Below are 23,309 nucleotides of genomic sequence, written 5' to 3'. Positions count from 1 at the left end.
TTTATCTAGAGCGGCTATATATAAATGAAATTAATAAATCAAAAAATACAATAAAATAAACCTTCACTGAACATACTTAAGCTTGATTATGACACTATTTTTCTTCTAGATCTGCTGTACAGGAGAAAAAAACTTTGTTGCATTATTTTCCTGTTATCACTGTAAGGCTGCTTGAAATATCTGTATTGTAGGCTAAAAAGCACTAAAGGGGGACTTGACTTGAATGCTAACTAGATGTAATGCTCTTGCTATATATATATATATATATATATATATATGACTAAATAATCAACAACACAAATGATGGGGTGAAGTGGGCTGTAATGCATGGGGCGCCAGGTAAAATCTTGCTTAGGGCAGCAAATTGGTCAGGGCCTGCCCTGGTTTTTAGTGTTGATTTAGTGTAATATCGTTCACAATACGTCATATCAAGTGCTTTATTTAACAGGTATTATATTCGATTTATTGGTAACACTTGATTTAAAGAACATATGAATTAATACATTTAATAATATACTAACATTATAATAGTAACACTTTACAATAAGGTCCCTTTAGATAATGCATTACTTAACTAACAATGAGGAAGACAGTTTTTAATAAGCTATGTCTATGTTAGTTAGTAAAAATATAACTGTTTATTAGTTCATGTCAGCTCAGGTCCATTTAATAATACTAACAGATCTAACTTTTGAATTAAAAAATTAAAATAAAATTAAAATAATAATTATTAATGTTGATATTAACATTTGTTAATATATATATATATATATATATATATATATATATACGCCATAGTTGCATATATAAACATTAACAAAAATTCAGTTTGTTAAGATTTATCAAGGAAATATTAATTTCATGCAGTAATAAATGAATATTATAAGTTATATAATGTTAATATATTAACATAGCATAAATATGTATGATATTACAGAAATCATTTACAATATATTCCATGTTATGATATAATAATATTACATATTCAAATTTACCAAGATTAAGATATGCTGTAAGAAGACTGGAATTCAAATCACTGATTGTCAAAATTCAAATCACTGATTAATCTTGGTTGATATAAACTATAATAACGCGTTCATATTAATTTTGCGTGTCAAATTTTTTTTTTTAATTTTTTTTTTAATATATTAACAAGAAGCAATTAAAAAAAGTTGCTTAATCGATACCTAAACCATTGACTTTAAAGTGTTACTTTATTATAAAAATGAATATATATATATATATATATATATATAATTTTTTTTTTCCAGCAAATTACTTACACTGCCTGAGATGCAAAATAAGTTTAATATTTGCCCTGTATTTGCGAGGCAAAGCATGTTTACCAGTCACACAGTAGTTGGGTGAACAGGTGTTTCACGTCATACTTGTTATTATTTTCGCATACTTGCTTCTCTTTTTGTGTGTCTTTTCATACCTGTGCAAAACCTAAGAAGAAGAGCTGGTCGTTTGTCAGATTGACAGCGGGAAGTCTCTTCTCTTCACCGTTCTTCTTCACCCATGACCTGTACGCCTGTCCAAACAAAGTTTGCCTTAGTTCAATTTAACTGCAACATTTGCATTAGCTCTGGGAAAATAAATGTGTAGTGATTAATATCCATCACCAGAAGGGGGAGCCACGGGAACCACAAAATCTTCCAATTATCTTATATGTCAATGGGATTTCACCCCATGTTGTATATGCACATTTAATAAATGACAAAAAAGCTAAAAAAAATTAAAGAAATGTAACTAGTGTCAGGTAAATTACACTTCAACAGTGCAATTGGATTACTTTCCTAATCACAAAGCATTCAAAGGGTCAGCGTTACATTAAAAACATACATTTTAACATTAGACGACGTTAAATTCAATGAAATCTGTAATAAAATGACAGAAAAATAACAGTAGAGCCTTACTTTACTGTAATTAAATGACAGTAATGAATGACTTAACACCCAAAACTGAATGTGACCTACGTGATAGGCCGCTTTCAGGCCACCGTTGTCTGCTATGTTTTCTCCCAGCGTCTGTTTGCCATTAATGTGCTCTCCGTTGATGGTGTACTGGGTGTACTGGTCCACCATACACTCGGTGCGGTTCTTAAATGCCTCCACCGAGGAGTTCTGCCACCAAGGCCGAAGGTTCCCGTCTTTGTCATACTCTCTGCCTGTGTAATACAATTAAAGGTTTATAAATTTTGAATTTTGTTGATGCACTATAAAAAATGTATCGCAACTTTACGAGCTCAAAAAGTCCATCATTGAAATTAAGCCCCACTTAAGTGTACTTAAACGGAGTTCACTTTAATTGACATTTCATTTCAAGTAGGCTACATTTTTAAAAAGTCCACTTTGTAATAAGGTCAAATTAAAAGTTTTACTGTAAAATGCATTCAGGGAAAGACACAAATACGATATGACCCCCAGTGTACTAACCTTGATCATCAAATGCATGCGTTAACTCGTGTCCCATGACCACTCCAATACCACCAAAGTTTAAAGCTCTGTGAAACACACCACATCACAGTTGTTATGCTAACTATGCTAACTATGCTAACATGCTAACTATCTCAGCCACGTCTGCTCACATGGGGTGGTCGTGGGCGTAGAACGGGGCCTGCAAGATGCCGGCGGGGAACACGATGCCGTTCTTGGTCGGCATGTAGTAAGCGTTCACCGTGGGTGGAGTCATACTCCATCTACAGATGCAAAGATAGCGCAATCACAAACCAGCCACCGTCCGACAGGAAGCCTCGCTTCTCTCTTAACACACACTGTTAAACTCACTGGTCTCTGTTCGGTGGCTTGCGGAGCTGGTCTGCCATCACTCGTGCTGAGAAGTTGTAGAAGTTGATCATATTCTGGAAGAAGTTGTCTTCTGTAACCTCATACTACAAGAAACAAACATCACATTACCTGTTAGCTGGGATATTTTCAGTATTGTTAAATTAAATAAAGTACTTAAATAAATCAGTAGCCTATATAATATAATCGGTAATAATAATAATGGGTCGGTAAGATTTTTTTGTTTTTGAATGTTTCACTGAGACTGCATTTATCAGAAAAACACAATAACAACAATAATATTGTGAAAAATGTTGTCCAATTTAAAGTACCTGTGTTTAATTTTAATAGATTTTAAAATGTAATTTATTCTTGTGATTTTCAGCATCATTTCTCAGTGTCACATGATCCTTCAGAAATAATTCTAATATGACGATTTGATGACCAAGAAACATTTCGGATTATTATTGATGCTGAAAACAGTTTTTTTTTTTTTTTTTTTTTCAGACAATTTCTTTAAGGATTCTCAAAAGTTCAAAAGAACAGAATTTGTTTGAAATATATATATATATATATATATATATTTTTTATTTTTATTTTTTTTTTCAGAATGTAGATGTTTTACTGACATTTTTGATCAAATTAATGCATCCTTCCTTGCTAAATACAGTAGGCCTACTATTAATTTAAAAAAAAAAACTAAAAAAAAAACTTCAAGCTTTTTGAATGGTTGTACAAATAGATTAAATTAAACATATTATTTATCCACAATTACTAATTGAATGTACAATATGATTGATTTTTTTTAATATTTCACTGTCATATTTTTACATTGAATGCACTGAAAATCATTTAAACCTGAAAATAAAGTTTTAGGATTCTTAAAATGTAAGCGAAAGCTGTTCGCTGACTCACCCCATCATACACATCATCAAGCTCTTTGGAGTCCAGAATGAAGTCTGGAAATCCGATCATGTCATAGATGGCATCCGCCTAGAGCCAGAAAACACACTTTATCCCGATTTCTTGACAAGCAATGCAGAGTGTTTACAGTTAAGCTTTTTTCGCCGTCCTGAATCCCAGACAAATCCGCAAGTCTCTCAGTCATTCTCATTCTCTCACCTTGTCCTTGGCAGCTTGTCGGGTTTGATCATCCATCCAGTTCAAATCATCTAGCGCGTTTTTGAAAGCTGAGCGGATTTCATTGATCATTCCTTCCGCCTGCATTTTGACAGAAAAGATGAGGTTGTGAACTCTAAAATTCACATTTCTGCCACATGATGGCAAACATGCATCACCAATGAGATTCCAAATTAAACACGCGGACGGTAACACTTTAGAATACGGTTCCTTCGTTAATGAATAACTACACCAGAACTAATGAGAAACACAATATTGACAATCTAGTAACTATTATTAATTAACAAGAAACTCTGATTAACGAACTAGTAAGTAATAGCGCACAGACGAAAGTGGTAGTTCACTATTAAGTAATCAATAACTACTATTTTATACTTCCCAGAGAACTACTGAAAAAGTTTATTAACAATCTAGTAACTACTATTAACTAAAAGAAACTCTTATTAACGAATTAGTAAGTAATAGCTCACAGATGAAAGTGTTACTAGATACTTCTGTGGGAATTACTAATTATTTGGATCCGTATTATAAAGTGAAGATCATTGGAACTAACTAGTAATTACTCAAGTGTTACTACATGATCTAGTCATGATTTGTGCAAACGTTTGATATTTTTGGTGAACTTTAGTAACTTTTAGAAAATGTCTTTAGTAACACTTGAGTAATTACTAGTTAGTTCCAATGATCTTCACTTTATAATACGGATCCAAATAATTAGTAACTCCCACAGAAGTATCTAGTAACACTTTCATCTGTGAGCTATTACTTACTAATTCGTTAATAAGAGTTTCTTTTAGTTAATAGTAGTTACTAGATTGTTAATAAACTTTTTCAGTAGTTCTCTGGGAAGTATTAAAAAAACAGTAGTTATTGATTACTTAATAGTGAACTACCACTTTCGTCTGTGCGCTATTACTTACTAGTTCGTTAATCAGAGTTTCTTGTTAATTAATAATAGTTACTAGATTGTTAATATTGTGTTACTCATTAGTTCTTGTGTAGTTATTCATTAACGAAGGAACCGTATTCTAAAGTGTTACCGCGCGGACATAAACCAAATACTCTTACAATGACAAACGGCTTTGAGTTACTCACTATTTCTTTGCTCTGTTTGTCGAAGGTGGCTTTGACGAAAAGAGCACCCAATGCAAAACCGAGAGTGTCATCTGTGTTCCCGATACACGTCTGCCAGCGTGGGGTACAAGACTGAACACAAAACAGACATGTTGACAAATTACACTCATCAACTTATCTGGCAAACCTGAAACATTAGTCATAAAATCACAAAATGGAGACCATTGCATTGGGACCAAAATGGGGACCACTTATTGTACAGTGTTACCGTTTTTTCAATCCATACAATGTAAGTGAATGGGGAGTGGGGCTTTTGAGCTCTAAAAATGCAATAAATGTATTATAAAAGTAGTCCAAGTGTTCTGAATCCACATTATTGCTAAAAGTTTGACTATGGGCAAATTCAAATGAAATGACTATTTCTTTAATTCATCCATACACACCTTCTTAGTGCCGTAGAGGCTCTCCAGGAGCTTATCCTGAGCGTTCTCAAACCTCTGGTCGAGACTGGACGCTCCTTTCTGCACCAGATTCCAGATCATGTAATTATTCAGAAGACTGGAGAACAAAGAGAAAGAGAGCATCATAATATCTAAAAAGAGGACCATTCCTGCATGTGTATTCATTTATTTATACAGACCGAGAGAGAGACTGTGTTACAGAAGATCTAAGAAGGAATAAATGCATTAATATCTGTAGACGGAGAGGCAGAAGAGTGAGAACGGGTGAGAGAGAGAGTCTGTTCTTAGTACCGAATGTTCTGATACACAATCTAAAACAGATGCTCTCAGAGGGGACGTCCTCTTCCTGAACTCTGAACCGTAGAGAAAGCCGTACCTGCGGTCGGTCTTGTTGATGAGCTCCGAAACTTGTTGCATGTATTCCTTGGCGTAGACCACCACAGGCTCCGTGTCGTTTAACTCTAGCGGGGAAAGGACCGAGTTCAGATAATCCAACCATTCAACTGCCGGAGCCAACGCCTATGACCGAAACAAATGTCATAATGTCATCAGTCAATTATTTCCTCATTCATTTCAGTGTAATGCAGTGTTGGAGTGTAAAATCACAATTACGAAAAACAAAAAACAAAAAAGCAAAAACCGCCCTTGACCCTGACACTGACACCTATTTACGGAAGCTTGTTTCTGCCACTGAATAAAAAAAGAAAAAGATAATTGCAACTATTAATCTCAGAATTGTGAGATATGAAGTCAGAATAAAGTCGCATTTGCAAGATATAAAGTCGCAATTCTGAGATATAAAGTCGCAATTATGAGAAATAAAGTCGAAAAAAGACAGAATTGAGACTTTTTATCACACAATTGCGAATTTCTATCTCGAAATTCTAATATTTTTCTCAGAATTGTGAGATATACACTTGCAATTGCGAGTTATCAGGCCAATTCTAAGGTGAAAAAAAGACTAATTTTTTCCCGTCAAAATAGTTTATATCTTACAATTCTGACTTTACAACATACAATTGCGACTTTATATCACGCAATTCTGACTTTATAACGCAATTGCGACTATATCACACAATTCTGACTATATCTCGCAATTCTGACTATATATTTCGCAATTCTGAATTAATTTAACACGCAATTGCGACTTTATATCTCGCAATTCTGACTTCTGACTTTATATCTTGCAATTCTGACTTTATATCTCGCAATTCTGACTTTATGTCTCACAATTCTGACTTTATATCACGCAATTCTGACTTTATATTTCGCAATTCTGACTTTATATGTCGCAATTCTGACTTTATTTTTCGCAATTCTGAATTAATTTAACACGCAATTGCGACTTTATAACACGCAATTCTGACTTCTGACTTTATATATCTTGCAATTCTGACTTTATATCTCACAATTCTGACTTTATAACATGCAATTGCGACTTTATATCTCGCATTTCTGACTTTATAACGCAATTGCGACTATATCACACAATTCTGACTATATCTTGCAATTCTGACTTAATATTTCGCAATTCTGACTTTATAACATGCAATTGCGACTTTATATCTCGCATTTCTGACTTTATAACGCAATTGCGACTATATCACACAATTCTGACTATATCTCGAAATTCTGACTTAATATTTCGCAATTCTGAATTAATTTAACACGCAATTGCGACTTTATATCTCGCAATTCTGACTTCTGACTTTATATCTTGCAATTCTGACTTTATATCTCGCAATTCTGACTTTATATCTTGCAATTCTGACTTTATATCTCGCAATTCTGACTTTATATCTCGCAATTCTGACTTTATATTTCGCAATTCTGACTTTATATCTCGCAATTCTGACTTTATATTTCGCAATTCTGAATTAATTTAACACGCAATTGCGACTTTATATCTCGCAATTCTGACTTTATATCTCGCAATTCTGACTTTATATCTCACAATTCTGACTTTATATCTCGCAATTCTGACTTTATATCTCACAATTCTGACTTTATATCTCGCAATTCTGACTTTATATCTCACAATTCTGACTTTATATCTCACAATTCTGACTTTATATCTCGCAATTATGACTTTATATCTAACAATTCTGACTTTATATCTCGCAATTCTGACTTTATATCTCGCAATTCTGACTTTATATCTCGCAATTCTGACTTTATATCTCACAATTCTGACTTTATATCTCACAATTCTGACTTTATATCTCGCAAATCTGACTTTATATCTCACAATTCTGACTTTATATCTCACAATTCTGACTTTATATCTCGCAATTATGACTTTATATCTCACAATTCTGACTTTATCTCGCAATTCTGACTTTATATCTCACAATTCTGACTTTATATCTCACAATTCTGACTTTATATCTCACAATTCTGACTTTATATCTCACAATTCTGACTTTATATCTCGCAATTCTGACTTTATATCTCACAATTCTGACTTTATATCTCGCAATTATGACTTTATATCTCGCGATTATGACTTTATATCTCACAATTCTGACTTTATATCTTGCAATTCTGACTTTATATCTCGCAATTCTGACTTTATATCTCGCAATTCTGACTTTATATCTCACAATTCTGACTTTATATCTCACAATTCTGACTTTATATCTCGCAATTCTGACTTTATAACAAAATTGTGACTTATATCTTGCAATTCTGACTTTATATCTCACAATTATGACGCAATTCTGAATTAATTTAACACGCAATTGCGACTTTATATCTCGCAATTCTGACTTCTGACATTATATCTTGCAATTCTGACTTTATTTCTCGCAAATTCTGACTTTATATCTCACACTTCTGACTTTACATCTCACAATTCTGACTTTATATCTCACAATTCTGACTTTACATCTCACAATTCTGACATTATATCACGCAATTCTAACCTGATATTTCGCAATTCTGACTTTATATCTCGCAATTCTGACTTTATATTTCGCAATTCTGAATTAATTTAACACGCAATTGCGACTTTATATCTCGCAATTCTGACTTTATATCTCGCAATTCTGACTTTATATCTCACAATTCTGACTTTATATCTCACAATTCTGACTTTATATCTCGCAATTATGACTTTATATCTCACAATTCTGACTTTATATCTCACAATTCTGACTTTATATCTCGCAATTCTGACTTTATATCTCACAATTCTGACTTTATATCTCGCAATTATGACTTTATATCTCACAATTCTGACTTTATATCTCGCAATTATGACTTTATATCTCACAATTCTGACTTTATATCTCGCAATTATGACTTTATATCTCGCAATTCTGACTTTATATCTCACAATTCTGACTTTATATCTCACAATTCTGACTTTATATCTCGCAATTATGACTTTATATCTCACAATTCTGACTTTATATCTCACAATTCTGACTTTATAACTCACAATTCTGACTTTATATCTCACAATTCTGACTTTATATCTCACAATTCTGACTTTATATCTCGCAATTCTGACTTTATATCTCACAATTCTGACTTTATATCTCGCAATTCTGACTTTATATCTCACAATTCTGAATTTATATCTCGCAATTCTGACTTTATAACAAAATTGTGACTTATATCTTGCAATTCTGACTATATCTCACAATTATGACGCAATTCTGAATTAATTTAACACGCAATTGCGACTTTATATCTCGCAATTCTGACTTCTGACATTATATCTTGCAATTCTGACTTTATATCTCACAATTCTGACTTTACATCTCACAATTCTGACTTTATATCACGCAATTCTAACCTGATATTTCGCAATTCTGACTTTATATCTCGCAATTCTGACTTTATATTTCGCAATTATGAATTAATTCAACACGCAATTGCGACTTTATAACACACAATTATCTTGCAATTCTGACTTTATATCTCACAATTCTGACTTTATATCTCGCAATTCTGACTTAATATTTCTCAATTCTGACTTTATAACATGCAATTGCGACTTTATATCTAGTATTTCTGACTTTATAACGCAATTGCGACTATATCACACAATTCTGACTATATCTCGCAATTCTGACTTAATATTTCGCAATTCTGAATTAATTTAACACGCAATTGCGACTTTATATCTCGCAATTCTGACTTTATATTTCGCAATTCTGACTTTATATCTCGCAATTCTGACTTTATATCTCGCAATTCTGACTTAATATCTCGCAATTCTGACTTTATATCTCGCAATTCTGAGTGTATATCTCGCAATTCTGAGAAATAAAGTCAGAATTGCGAGATGTAAACTGTAAATTGTGAGATAAAAAGTTGCAATTACCTTTTTTATTTTTCATTCTGTGGCAGAAACAAGCTTCTATATTTTATTTTATATTTTTATATCTCATAATGGTGACTTAATATTTTGCAATGAGACTATTGTAAATGCAGCTTTATAACTCACAATGTGATGTAACATATCATAATTTGGACTATAAATCTCACAATGTGACTGTCTTTATCTTTCTATAGCAATTGTATTTCACGTAATTATCATTTCATATTTAACAATTGCGATTTTTTTGTAAACTGAGATCTCACGGACTGAGCTTATATCTTGCAGTGTCATTTTAACAATCTTACAATTGGGATTTTATCACACAATGTGACTATATCTAGCAATTGCGAATGTCTCATCTATGACTTTGTCTCATAATGTGATTTACCATTTTGCAGTGTGACTATATCTTGCAATGACAACTTTATTTCCTGTAATTGTCATTTTATATCTGACAATAGGATCTTTATATCTCACTAGGTGATATTATATTGCACAATCTGACTTTGTCTCTACAGTTGAAGCTTCAGTAATAGGGGTTACTGATTATTATTCAGCTGTTCATATCTCAACATAACATAGCCATCATCAAGTGATGACGCACTTTAATTAAACCTTTGAATGGCACTAAAACATGGAGAGTTGCATTTAATTATGACCAATTTCCATTTTTCCATAACCTTGGATGTGAAAGCTTTGCTCGTCTCAATGTTTTCCCTTAATGATTTCTCTTTCAGCCATGAAAAGGACACAGAATGCACGTTCGGATTCGCTCTCACAGAAAAAGCTCAAATAATCAGCAGGCAAGAGTCAATAACCTGCATGTTTGCATTCCTGAAACCTAGATGCAATTCTAGCCGCTCTGCCCTTGGGTGTAATAAAACAAAGACCTCCATCGTAAACACACAGCTGAAAGCCCCCATCTATCCTCATTCCCCGCATAGCCTTCATCTCTACTGTGGATTTCTGGCAGATGAAAACAAATTGGGTGACTATTTTCCCTCTCTCTCATGGTTTGAGAAGCTGAGTTGTTGTTTTTTTAATAAACTCAAAACCAAGTGAACCCTTGAGGTTGCTCTGCATAAACACATGCACAATAAGAAGTGACAGTTGCAAGCTTTGACTAATGAGGTAAAATTCAATTAAATTCAGAAATGCCCTTAAAATTAAAAAGTGTTTTTTTTTTCTTCTGTTACATGCAAAATATCGTGACTGTTGCAAGCTTTGTCTAATTAGGTAAAACACAATTAAATTCAGAATGCCTTAAATAGCTTTCGCCAGATAAATGATTCATTCTGTTGTGTATGATTTTCACAAACTGATTAGAACCTCCGGGTCTGATTGGAACTGGTAACAGATACATCTTAATACCATCTAGTTAAAGCAACCGTTAATCAGTAAATGGTGGAAAAAATCAATTTATGGAAAATCCATTTGGTTCTCAGGGTGCTCGGATATCCGAAACATGAACAGAACAACCAACAATAATAGGCTACAACATAGACAGACTAAATACTAACTGTAAACAGGCTCAATATATACTAACTCATCCAAGAAAGAAACCTTTTTTGCAATAAAAGAGAAACAGGTGTGGTGCATTGAAGGATTAGTTCACTTTAAAAAATTTTGCTGATAATTTACTCACCCCCATGTCATCCAAGATGTACACGTCTTTCTTTCTTCAGTCGAAAAGAAATTCAGGTTTTTGATGAAAACATTCCAGGATTTTCTCCATATAATGGACTTCAATGGGAACCAAACGGTTCAAGGTCCAAATGAGAGTTTCAGTGCAAACTGTTCAAAGGGCTTTAAACGACACCAGACGATGAATAGGGTTCTTATCTAGGACCCTTCGAGTCATGACTCGAAAAAAAGATTTGTTCATTTTGATGAACGAATTTGAACAGGAGAGTCACGAACGCGCATCACAGAACAGAGCAAGGTGAGTATTTGTGCTTATAAAACTTAAACTTTGTTATTAATTTTTTAAATGACCAATCGTTTCGCTAGATAAGACCCTTATTTATCGTCTGGTGTCGTTTAAATCCCTTTGAACAGTTTGCACTGAAACTCTCATTTGGACCTTGAACCGTTTGGTTCCCATTTAAGTCCATTATATGGAGAAAATCCTGGAATGTTTTCATCAAAAACTGATAAGTTCTGTTAGTTTCATTATTTTAGATTTATCTAGTTCTTTTCCTGTTTGCCTGTGTTCCCTGTCATTGCTACTAATTTGAGTTTCACACCTGTTCTCTGTTCTGTTGATTACTCCCTGTGTATTTAAGACTTCTGTTCTCGCCATTCTTGGTTTGGTATCGTCGATTTATTACGTGGTTGTGTTCTATGCTTTCCTACATGTTTCTTGTTGGATTTTGTGACCAAAGACTGTTTGGTTGAGTTTTCTATCATTGTGCAATTATTGCAACCAGTTGCTGTTAATAACGTGATCAAACGTGACAGTTCCAGCACATGTTGTTGCCGTGTAAGAAATATATATATGAAGAGTTCAGATGCAAAAAGCCTCTAAGTGCCATTTGAAATTTTCTTCTTGAAAATTTTTTACCAAGTTCAGTAATTTCACTTAAATGGCAATGAAGATGACCTATTAATTGTCATTTAAGTGAAATTACTGAACTTAGACATACAAGCTTGATAAAAATTATCATTCTAGAAGAAAATTTCGAATGGCACTCAGAGGCTTTTGCATCTGAACTCTTCATATATATATATATATATATATATCATATATCATATATCTGTATATACGCCTATATATACAGTATAATTTATTTATTTATTTATTTATTTTTTGCGAGTAAAGAGCACTTCTGTAAATTTGTGTAAAGTCAAACATAATAATCCTCCCGGGTGTCACCACACATCTGAGCTCCACGGCTGCCAGAGACATTTTCTCATCACATTCAAGAGAAGAGTGACATGAATATATAATGTATTGGTCTTCAGCTTTAAGGCAGATGAATGAAGAACTGCTGGTAATTTTGCACACTCTTGCTTGAGACGGTTTCCTTACAAATTTAGTTAGAAGGAAAATATTGTATAAACGGAGATACCAAAAAGTACTCCACGTGCACATTTATATAATCATATACAGTAGACATACTTTGTAAAACAACTATATACAATTGTTATTTCAGAATCTAAGTATAATAACCATAAGCATTAAATAATAATAGCAACAATTATAAAATGATTTGTAACAAAAACCTTTTTTTGAAAAGATTGGACTTATTACCTTTATACTGACAGCAGAGATAATTTAATCAGTAAGCGATCAACCTCAATGCTACTTCACTGTACAGTTGCTCAGCAACTGTTTCCACGGAAATCACAGGAGCCTTCATAAAACAAAAGTCAGACAGACAGACAGACAGACAGACAGACAGACAGACAGACAGATAGACAGACAGATAGATAGATAGACAGATAGATAGATAGACAGATAGATGGATAGATAGGTAGATAGATAGATAGATAGACAGACAGACAGACAGACAGACAGACAGACAGACAGACAGACAGACAGACAGACAGACAGACAGACAGACAGACAGACAGACAGACAGACAGACAGACAGACAGACAGACAGATAGATAGATAGATAGATAGATAGATAGATAGATAGATAGATAGATAGATAGATAGATAGATAGATAGATAGATAGATAGATAGATAGATAGATAGATAGATAGATAGATAGATCCTCATAGATCCTCCAACCCTCATAACTTTTGCCTAACTAAACCCTCGTGAACCCGCACACGCACCTGGAGTTCAGCTATCGTTATCTTGTGGTAGATCTTTTCCTCGTCTCGCCGTTCTTCCTGAGGAACCGTGATGTTAGCCAGTGCTGTCTCGAAGTCCAAAATTTGCTGCATCTGACCCCGAGTGGAGTTCTTGTCTCCTCCCAACAACAATCCCAACTCTATCATGTAATCCAGATAAGCCTTCAACACCTAAACCCAGATCAGTGGCAGGCTATTAGACATGGACTAAAAGCTACTTTAAATATTACAAAATGTCTTTAAATATTGATACTTTAAGTTGTTCTTCATGATACCTTCTCGTTTGTTTTATTGAGGTAATAATCTCGGGATGGGAGGAAGAGTCCTGATTGGTCAGCCTGGAGAAAGTTTACACAGGTGAGCAAACACCACAGGTGTTATAAATATAGCAAATGCAATAAACAAAACATGGAACAAAAACTTTCAAAGTGCAGATGTTCATTAAAACCTGATAACTGAGTCAATATACCTGAATGACATTACTGTTAGAGTTTTTAGGGTCCACGCTGACACCGACAGTGAAGAAGGGCTGAGCTCTGTAAGGTCCAGAAACTATCTTTAAAACGTCCAGAAAATTATCTTTATCCCAGGACTCTGTGATGTTCCAGCCTCCTATCTACGCACACACACAAACACAAAGAAAAGGAAAAGACATCAGTTTCTAGTAGTAGGTCCACCTCAGTCTTGTCTTGTCATTCAAGACTGAGGTGGTCCTACTGTAGAAATCAAAAGCATTATCTTTTACTATATTCATCATCTTTTTTTTCCTTTTTTTTTGGAGAAACATGTTCCCTTTATGTAAACTTTTAAATGTTGGGGCAAGAAATTATCTGTTTTATCCATTTATTATCTAAAGAATTAAATTTATGTTTCATATTGAGAAATCTAAAGAATGTGAAGAAAACACAGCAATTTCAAAATTGCATTACAATTAACATATTGTAAGGTTAATTAATGTCAGCAATGGTTGCAATAACAACAATAAATGGCAGGACCCAAATGCGGCAGTAGATTTATTGAACAAAACTCGAAGAAACAAAATACATGGTTGAGATTTTAATTATACTATTTAAACTGGAACAAAACAACTGGTAAATCAGAGGAGAACAGACAAATTAACTGAACAAAACACAGGGCTTATAGGCTCATTTTACCACTCGCCCACAGTTAAACAGTTGAGTTTTACCGTTTTCAAATCCATTCAGCCGATTTTTTGATATTTAAAAGAATATCAGTAACCAGACAGTTTTTTGGTCTCATTGACTTCCATAGTAGGAAAAACATATATACTATGGAAGTCAATGAGACCAGAAACTGTCTGGTTACTCATATTCTTCTAAATATCAAAAAATCGGCTGAATACATTCGAAAACGGTAAAACCCAACTGTTTAACTCTGGGCGAGTGGTAAAATGAGCCTATTTCCCAAAAAAGTGGAGTATCCCTTTAAATACAAAAGGCAAACTAATCAACAATATGAACAGGTGTAACTGATGATCAATTCAACAAACTCAAACACAGGAAAAAGAGCTAGAACACCAGGGTGGAGTTAGCAATAAGAGGAGCCAGGGCCGAACCCCCAGCAGGAATCCTAAAACATAAGCCCACAGCGGAGTTGAGGGAGAGATGAGCCATGGTGGAGGGTTGCCGGGACTACTGACAGTTGACCCGAAGAGACTGGGCGACACAGAAGGCCCTGAAGACCAAGGTAGAGCTGTGGGGGCAAATGGCCAAGGCAAAGCCAGGGTGCCGGCATGCTGAGGCGGAGCTGGTGTGCCCGAGGACTGAGGTGAAGCCGGAGGGAAGGTGGAGCCCGATGGAGCAAAAGGGGTGGAGGGATGAGCTAAAGAGGAAGGCCCATATTTCCATGGCAATGGCAGAACAATAACTGACCAAGGCTGAGGCGTAGGGATGAGGAAGCCCAGTGGAGCTGTAGGGACGATGGTCCCTGGGGAAGCCAAGGATGTTGGAGCCAACAGGTCGACGGGCCGAGGTGAAGTGACGGGCTTGGAGATTCTAGGCAGAGCAAATGGGTCGACAGTCCAGGGTTAAACTGACAAACTATCCGCATAGGTGGAGACAAAGGACTGATGAGAGGCAGTGAAGACAGGGCAGTGTAGAACATCAAAGACATCAATAACTCAGTTCTGGGTGACAAAACAGGCTTGATGCAAGATGGGAAATCAGACAGGGTGCTAACAATTGTGCTCTCCTCCAAATCAATCACTGCATCCACATCCACCTTTGCTGACGGGATAGAGCTCCACACCATCCCCTCATACTCCACCAATATCCCCTTGGTGACGGACAATGTTGCCAGCTCACGCACCTGGTCAGACATGTTCGGCTCGGGCTCCAGGGTGACATATTGCTCAGGCATTGGCTCTGGCATCGCGGCAGGCTCGGCTATCGCCCTTTGAGACGGTGACGGCGACTGGCACAAAGTGCGCAACGTGGGCGGTTGCATTATGATCCATATTTTATTTCACAAGTAACAACTAGGACTGCTGAATTCTCTCCACAATTGAATCTCTTTGTTCATTCTGATATGGAAAGCCCAAGTTCCAACTCACATTCATTTTCTTGTTGAATATGTCACATTACAGATGTAAAATAAGCGAAAATGCCATTTCATGTTGATTTTAAAATGTTAAGATCAAAGGTAGAAAAGACAAAAACTTGAAGTGCATCATTCGGGCTGACACCTAATACCAAAGCCAATTAAATCTCTCACGTTTGAGAATAAAACTATTCTCGGCTCTCTTCAACACTATACGCTCTATCACTGTGATCCCAAAGGGTGGCACAGGAAGACAAAAAGATTGACAGATTGAGAGAAAGACATAAGGGTAGCAATTGTAAAAGTGTGTTCAAAAGAGCCAGTGTAAATTTTCCGTCTTTCATCTTCCCAGGCGAATCTCTTTTAAACCTTCCAGAAGGCAAATGTGTGGGGAGGGGTGTGTATTAAGTAGATGAAGTGCTGTTTGACATCACTGCTTTGTGTATGTTACACGGATTAATCTTTAAGGTCTGTGCCGAGGGTTAGTTTCAGAGCTTTTTTTTCTCAGAATGGCTGATTCAGAGAGATAGAAGTGCATAAAAACATCTTTCACAGAAGGACGCCTACATAATTTCAAGGCTGGCTGATTTTAAACCAAGAGGAATTGATAATATCGTTGCCATTTGAGATAAGTTATCTTGCTCAGTTCAAATAATGGATATGCACAGAAAACCAATCAAAAAAATAAATCAGGCATCAAATTAAATCAAAGGTCATTCTACAAAATTGGTATTTTTGTGTCCCCAATTAATACATAAAAATGACAACAAAAAATTAGCTGACACCAGCTGTTACTGTGTTGTTATAAGCATTTTTCTCAATTCAAACAAAATTCAATGACTTTAATTGGATTTTAATTGATTTTAGAATTATTTTTCTTCACAAGGATACCTGCTCTAATAAATTTGTACAATTGCATTATATATGCCTTATTAGAATAGTGTAACCATAAAATCGTCATCATCCTGATTTCTGCATCTCTGCAAGGACAAATAAACTTCTCAGTTTAAAGGATCATGTAACCATGATTTTGTATAGTAAACAATTACATAAACATTTGCATTAGCTTTACTTTAAAGAAACCTTCTTGAAATGGAACGGGTTCCCAATTCCTGTTTGCAATGTTTACCCTCCACACCAGAGGGGGCGCCACAGAAACACTTACCTTTGCAATCAAGTCGATGAGTGGTTGGGCTCCGAGCTCTTCTATTCGTTGTTCATTGAGACAGGAAAGGTAGTAGGACTGCGTCTTTCTCTCTGCCTCACTGCTTGAATTAAAGGTGCCATTTTCTACAGGAACACATGAGAAATTGCAAAAAGTTCACAAAATAGTAACATTTGAAAAATCGTATCACCAAAAGATGAAAACTGTCATCATTTACACACACTCATGTTATTCCAAACGTTACATCCAAATTTCTTTCTTCCATAGAATGCAAAACAAGAAATAGGCCAAGGTATAGTTATAGGCTTTAATTTAAAATAATTCTTCTACTTTTTCTAGCTCAACTGTCCTATCCTTTCATCAAAACATTCTTCAATTTACTCCTTTTGTGTTTGGAACACATAGGGTGACTAAAAGTGTGACTAAAACATGACCATTTTCATTTTTAGGCAAAATATTCTAAGGCTTGATGCTAAAGCAAAATTGTCCTCCACAGAAATAAAAGGACATGAAGTTCAAGAGACAGGAACGTCAGATAGTTAAGGGGGAAGCTTGGAGCGCACCATCACCAGGGTAAACAAACATGACAGCAGGGAGAACAAGTTGTGCGGGGTCACTGCACAGGGTCATGAAACAGCCATTTGAGTTTCTCCAGCTGCCTGACAAGCTGACAAGACGGTGCCCTCTGATTGGCTCCCGTCATGTTGCAAAAGCAATGCAGTGGAGGTAAACTGAGTCATAACTGGAAGAACTGCAAAACAGGTCCTTTCATCCATCTTATTAACGTCATGTCCATGACAGCTGCCCTCACAAGACAAAACGTGATGAAATTCAGATGGCATCGGCGAGCCAAACAACCAGGGTGGTTGTGGCGAGCCGGATGAAGCAGAGGGCCATGAAAGAACGGTGCGAGGCCGGTGGAGTGATTAATAATGAACGACATCTGCGGGACGCACCGGTCTCGTATCGCTCATGGCCCTCTGCCTCATCCTGCTCACCACAGTGATTTTCATCCTCAATAACCTCTGCCATCAGTTGCAGTCAAAACACTGTGTGGCGCAGCTGCCAGCAGCAGGATGGGCAGAGGGGAAAAGCACTGTCATGCTAACTTTATTCACATGAGAAATGGCAGAATTAAGAGGATAAATCCGGGAAAGATGATTGGCAGTGCTCGGTGCAAACTGAAACAACCAGTGAGGGCCAACCTATAAGTAAGCAATGCAGGTTGTCTTCCAGAAGAGAGTAAACAAATAGGTTAATTGGAAAATCGTGCCTCTAACTATGCTTTTGCAAAACTCCTAAAACGTACCTAAACATACAATTAACTACAGTTCCCTTTTGAAAGGGAACTCACGCTTCATCTCCTAGGGGTCGCTACGGGTGTAATGCCTCCGGCTTTACTGGTGTCTGAAGCATGAAGCTAAACACGGCTAAACAAGTGAAATTGACATTGGCAGACGACGGCCTATAACGTCATCACCGTTGCGGCCGTGAGATAAAAGGGCATCTGTGAAATATAATCACAACCGGCGCAACATCATAGAATCAGATTCACAGCCCACTTCTAGGGGAAAAAAACTAGATTTCCCATAGACTTCAATACAAAATAGCGTCGCAAAACAACGTCTATAGACAGCCGACAGGTGTGAATAACTAAAGAAATCACTAAGATTAAACATGTCAAGTAATTATATGCCCACCCTGCCTGCCATAGAGCGTTAACAATACATCAACAAACTTAATTTGGTCAATTTAAAAACATGTCCCTTCATTCTCCCAGGGTCCAATTGGTGTAACAACCCCACCCAGACATTTACTCGTAGTCGTACCTCATCGAGTCATTATTGAAAGTAAACATCTTTGAATGTATATATTATGTATTATAATATACCTTATAATATATATATAACCCCACTGGGTAGGGTTGTTACATCAATTTAATGCTGGGAGAATAAAGGGACATGTTTTTAAATTGACCAAATTAAGTTAGTTATGTATCTTTCACCCTCTAATGACAGGCAGGATGGACATATAATACTTACTTGATTACTTGATGTTTAATCTTAGTGATTTCTTAAATTATTCACGACTGCCGGTTGTGTGTGGACGTTGTTTTGTGACGCTATTTTGTATTGAAGTCTATGGGAAGTCTAGTTTATTTTCCCCTAAAAAGGGGTGGTGACGAAATTGACAGTTAAGTTCCTGGATGTGCCGGTAGTAGGTATGTCATCCTCTTTCTTATCTTCAGGATACCTGGTTGTTTGAATGTGTGTCTAAACAAGGTAATTGTGGCAACTGGCAAAAAGTCTTTCAGGCAGAGTGTGTATCCATGTCAGCGTGACCACACAGTGAAACACACGAAAGTGCGTCATTTGCATTGGCGAGAACCATGCATGCTTAGTCCTCGGTGGGGCTGTTTCCGTGTATCGTGAGCGTCTTTCTATGAAGAAACTTCGCTCTCGTCTTTCCTTTTTCTTGAGGGAATCGGGACTGCTATTTACGCTATTTTGCAGTTCAGGACCTGCTGCAGTTGAGACGAGTAGGAAACTTGTGGGGCTCGCAGATGGAGATTGCGAATGAATTAGAGAAAGGTATGAATATTTCTCATTAAACTGCGGCTGACGAAAGCTAGGAAAGCTGTGTTGTTTCACGCCATAAATTCCGGCAGCAAACACGCTCCTGGCTTCAATCCATGACGAGCAGGACAAGGCTGATGAGATTGACGATGCTTCCGAGCACTCTCAGTCCCCATGCCCTGCATATGACAAGTTCTGCCATGGAAACACGTACAAGCTCCCTAGTTGCCCCCTCAATGAACGTTTCCTCGATGAATGCTTCCACAGTCAAGCGAATTAAGCTGATGTTGAGAGGATGCAGTTGTATTGGTGTGCACTCCAATGCCTCCGATTGAAGAGACGCTGGCCAGTTGGCCAGTCTCTCGGTGGCCGAGGCATCTGCATTGAAGGCTCCGACTCTTCCTACTAAATCGTTGCGTCACCTCGCATCTTAATGGAAGAGCATACAGTATGAGGCAGACGGTCAGGCCCAGACACTATGGTAGTGCTGCTGAAGACCTGGCCCAGGGCCAAGGGGTCCCCCCTGAGGTGGTGCAGGAGCTGCGACGCACCACAGATTTTCGCCATCAGAGCACATCGGGACATCCGTCAAGACTGTGTTCGGTGAAGTTTAGAGAGGCAAATGTACGCTCCGTTTTTATTGCGCTCCCTCTCCTTCGAAGGGTAGAGCACTGAGGTAGCTTGAAGCCAGAGGGAGAAGGAAAGATCTGAGGGAAGTGATCGATAATAAACGCAATCAGCGTTTCAAGGTCCCAGAGGAGAAACAACATCTGCCTCCTTCCCCCTCTCTGCAAGCTTTCTTGGTCACTATTTAACCAGAGCATTGTCAGGCTTCCTCTCACTTAGAGAGTCATTCTGTTAGAGGCCTCTGCTCCTTTTAGCTCTTATTATTGTGTCGGGCTCCTGGCACTGTTGTATAGCCTCCTTGACAGACATAGGGCATACTGTTTTTTTGTCCTATGAGCTCAGTCATAGGTTAAGCTTTAGGCGAGCGTTGCTCAATCTCCACTCGCTAGAGAGAGTTATCCTAAGAGGCTTCTGCTTCCCAGAACTCCACTGGGACAGCATTACGTGTTGTAGGTTCGTTGCGAGTCTCACTGTGAGGCGTCCTGTGTGTGGGGTGTAGTTAGGAATCCTCTCAATTTAGAGGGTTGTCATGTTGAGGCCTCTGCTCCTAGAGCTCGGCAGTAGCCTCCCTGGCTTCTGAGCTTTCGCTCTGTAAGAGGTCCGCTAGGATAGTAATTGCGAGTTGCAGGCTCTCTGTAAGCCTCCTTGCAAGATGTCCTGAGCATGGGGGATCATTAGGCGGTGAACGTGATTTCACCAAGAACCATATTTTCCATAATCTTTGTTGATCCTGGATCAACTTTCCAATCAACCAATCAGATTTGAGGGACAAGTTTACAGTTTCTGTCAAGTTTAGGCTTAGAACTAGGGTGAAGTACTTAAACATCAGTGTTATTCACCTTTCATTACCCTCTGATTTTAGGGAAAAGTTATGGGTAGGATTATGTTTAGGGATAGGGATTGGGTAAGGACTACATTTTGGGACAGGAATGTTAATCCAGGATCCACAAAATATGTTGATCCAGGACCAAAACTTACTTGGCAGAATCACGGTGACCTCGTTAGGCCACCTCTCGATTTAGAGTTATCTTGTTGCTGCCTTTGCTCCTAGACCTCGGCGACTATGTTTGTTAAGTTGCTAGGCTCTCTGTGAGCCTCCTTGTCTATTGTGAGCGTTGTTAGGCCTCCTCTCGAGCTCCGCTGGGATAGCAATTGTGAGTTTCAGGCTCTCTGTGAGCCTACAGGCCAGATCTCCAGAGTGTGGGGTGTTATTTGGTCTCCTCTCAATTTAGAGAGTCATTATGCCGAAGCCTTGTCTCCTAGGCCTTGGCTATGTTTTGCTAAGTAGCCAAGTTCTCTGTGAGCTTCCTTGGTTATCGTGAACGTCGACAGGCCTCATCTCGCTGTAGAGAGTTATTTGTTTGAGGCTTCCGCTCCCTTGAGTCTGCTGAGTTGTTAGGCTCTCTGTCAGCCTCGTTGGATACTGCGAGCATTGTCAAGCCTCCTCTCACCAAGTAAAGATATATTCGTTGAGGCCTCTGCTCTCTTGAGTTCCGCTGAGATAGCAATTGCAAGTTGTTGGCTCTCTGTGATTCTCCTTGTAAGCTGTCCTGAGCGTGGAACGTAGCTAGGTCTCCTCTCAATTTAGAGAATCACCTTACTTAGTCCTCTATTACAAGAACTTGGCTAGATGGTAGAGTAGTATAGCAGGTTTGTAGGCTTTCTGGGAGCCTCCTTGGATACTACTACTCCCTGCCGCCTGCCAATATCAAGTTCATTGTTGTGTTTAGATTCATGCAATTCTTAGGGAACTATGGTTACATGCGTAACCTGAGATGTTTCCAGTTGAATTGAACATTATTGGCACATGACTATTACAGGGTCAGTTCATCATTTCACACAAATTATGATTGCAGGGTCAGATTATCAACGAATAAAGACTTATTTTTGTGCAGATTACCATCCTGCAAGATTTGTAAACTAATACATCTTGATGTTTGCATCACACAGCCAGCTTCATATGTATCCACCTTTTTCCTGAGTAAATTATGTGCGCAGCCATGATTGATTCTAACTTCCGTTTATATGCTGTCCTGTTCTCGTCTCTATAAAAATCCATTGTTAAAACGGAGTAAAAAGAGAGACCACATTAATTAAACAGAAACTTTTGAAGTTTTTGAAGATTACTACAAATAAAAATGAGTGCAGTGTTAAGTTGTGCTATTGTTGGCTGCCACAGCAACACCAATAAACTAAAGAAAAAAATGTCCGTATATGGTGCCGTATGCCTTGCATTTTATGCCGAAGACTGACAAGAGAAGACTGGTACATGTCACATCCGTGGATGATAATGTCGTCCAGGTAATTTTCAACACCTCATCTTCTGGAATCCTGCAGGTGCTGAAGCCAATCCAGTCTGTTGTGAGCAATAAAGGCCGTGAGGTCACGACTGTCCTCAGGGGCACTTGGTAGTAAGCATTAGTCTGGTCGATGGTAGAGAAAACAGTAGAATCTTTCATAGCAGAGAGTAGTGTATCCATGTGTGGCAATGGAAAAAAGTCCACTTTATTTGGACCTCTAAGGTCAACACATCACAAATGTATCTGATTTTTCATGTATAACATGGTCAATGTGTTATATCACCCCAGCTGCTTGCAAGCAATACAAACAGAGAGATGGCAATGGTTTTGCAGCACAGTTGTGACGTTTCATCCAGCGTTACGTAGTGTATAAAGATTTTAGCACATCCAGCTCAGTTGACTCAGCAACAGTGCACTAAAAGATTGGCACTGGAGAAGCAATCACAGGAAGGGCACTAGGAGGCAGGACTTGATTGTTTTCAATCC

At 37.3% G+C, this 23,309-nt stretch overlaps 1 protein-coding gene across 3 annotated transcripts in view; it reads right to left on the bottom strand.

The window, feature by feature from the left end:
- The window catches only part of ece2b (endothelin converting enzyme 2b), an 82,234-nt gene that overhangs the window by 4,420 nt on the left and 54,505 nt on the right, over window positions 1–23,309 (bottom strand). For all 3 annotated transcript variants that reach the window (XM_039660082.2, XM_039660084.2, XM_039660083.2), the window contains 14 exons: window positions 17,321–17,445; window positions 14,066–14,212; window positions 13,872–13,934; window positions 13,579–13,767; window positions 5,838–5,980; window positions 5,444–5,558; window positions 5,022–5,132; window positions 3,909–4,007; window positions 3,702–3,779; window positions 2,790–2,893; window positions 2,591–2,701; window positions 2,439–2,506; window positions 1,980–2,170; window positions 1,439–1,534 (listed from right to left, as the gene is read on the bottom strand). In XM_039660082.2, coding sequence (XP_039516016.2) covers window positions 1,439–1,534; window positions 1,980–2,170; window positions 2,439–2,506; window positions 2,591–2,701; window positions 2,790–2,893; window positions 3,702–3,779; window positions 3,909–4,007; window positions 5,022–5,132; window positions 5,444–5,558; window positions 5,838–5,980; window positions 13,579–13,767; window positions 13,872–13,934; window positions 14,066–14,212; window positions 17,321–17,445 — 1,640 coding nt within the window. The remainder of the gene's footprint in view (window positions 1–1,438; window positions 1,535–1,979; window positions 2,171–2,438; window positions 2,507–2,590; window positions 2,702–2,789; window positions 2,894–3,701; window positions 3,780–3,908; window positions 4,008–5,021; window positions 5,133–5,443; window positions 5,559–5,837; window positions 5,981–13,578; window positions 13,768–13,871; window positions 13,935–14,065; window positions 14,213–17,320; window positions 17,446–23,309) is intronic.

Source organism: Pimephales promelas, chromosome 16 (genome assembly GCF_988280905.1).
Source record: "Pimephales promelas chromosome 16, fPimPro1.hap1.1, whole genome shotgun sequence".
Taxonomy (NCBI): domain Eukaryota; kingdom Metazoa; phylum Chordata; class Actinopteri; order Cypriniformes; family Leuciscidae; genus Pimephales; species Pimephales promelas.
Note: the sequence above shows the minus strand (reverse complement) of the source record. Positions and strands in the feature narration are given on the sequence as shown.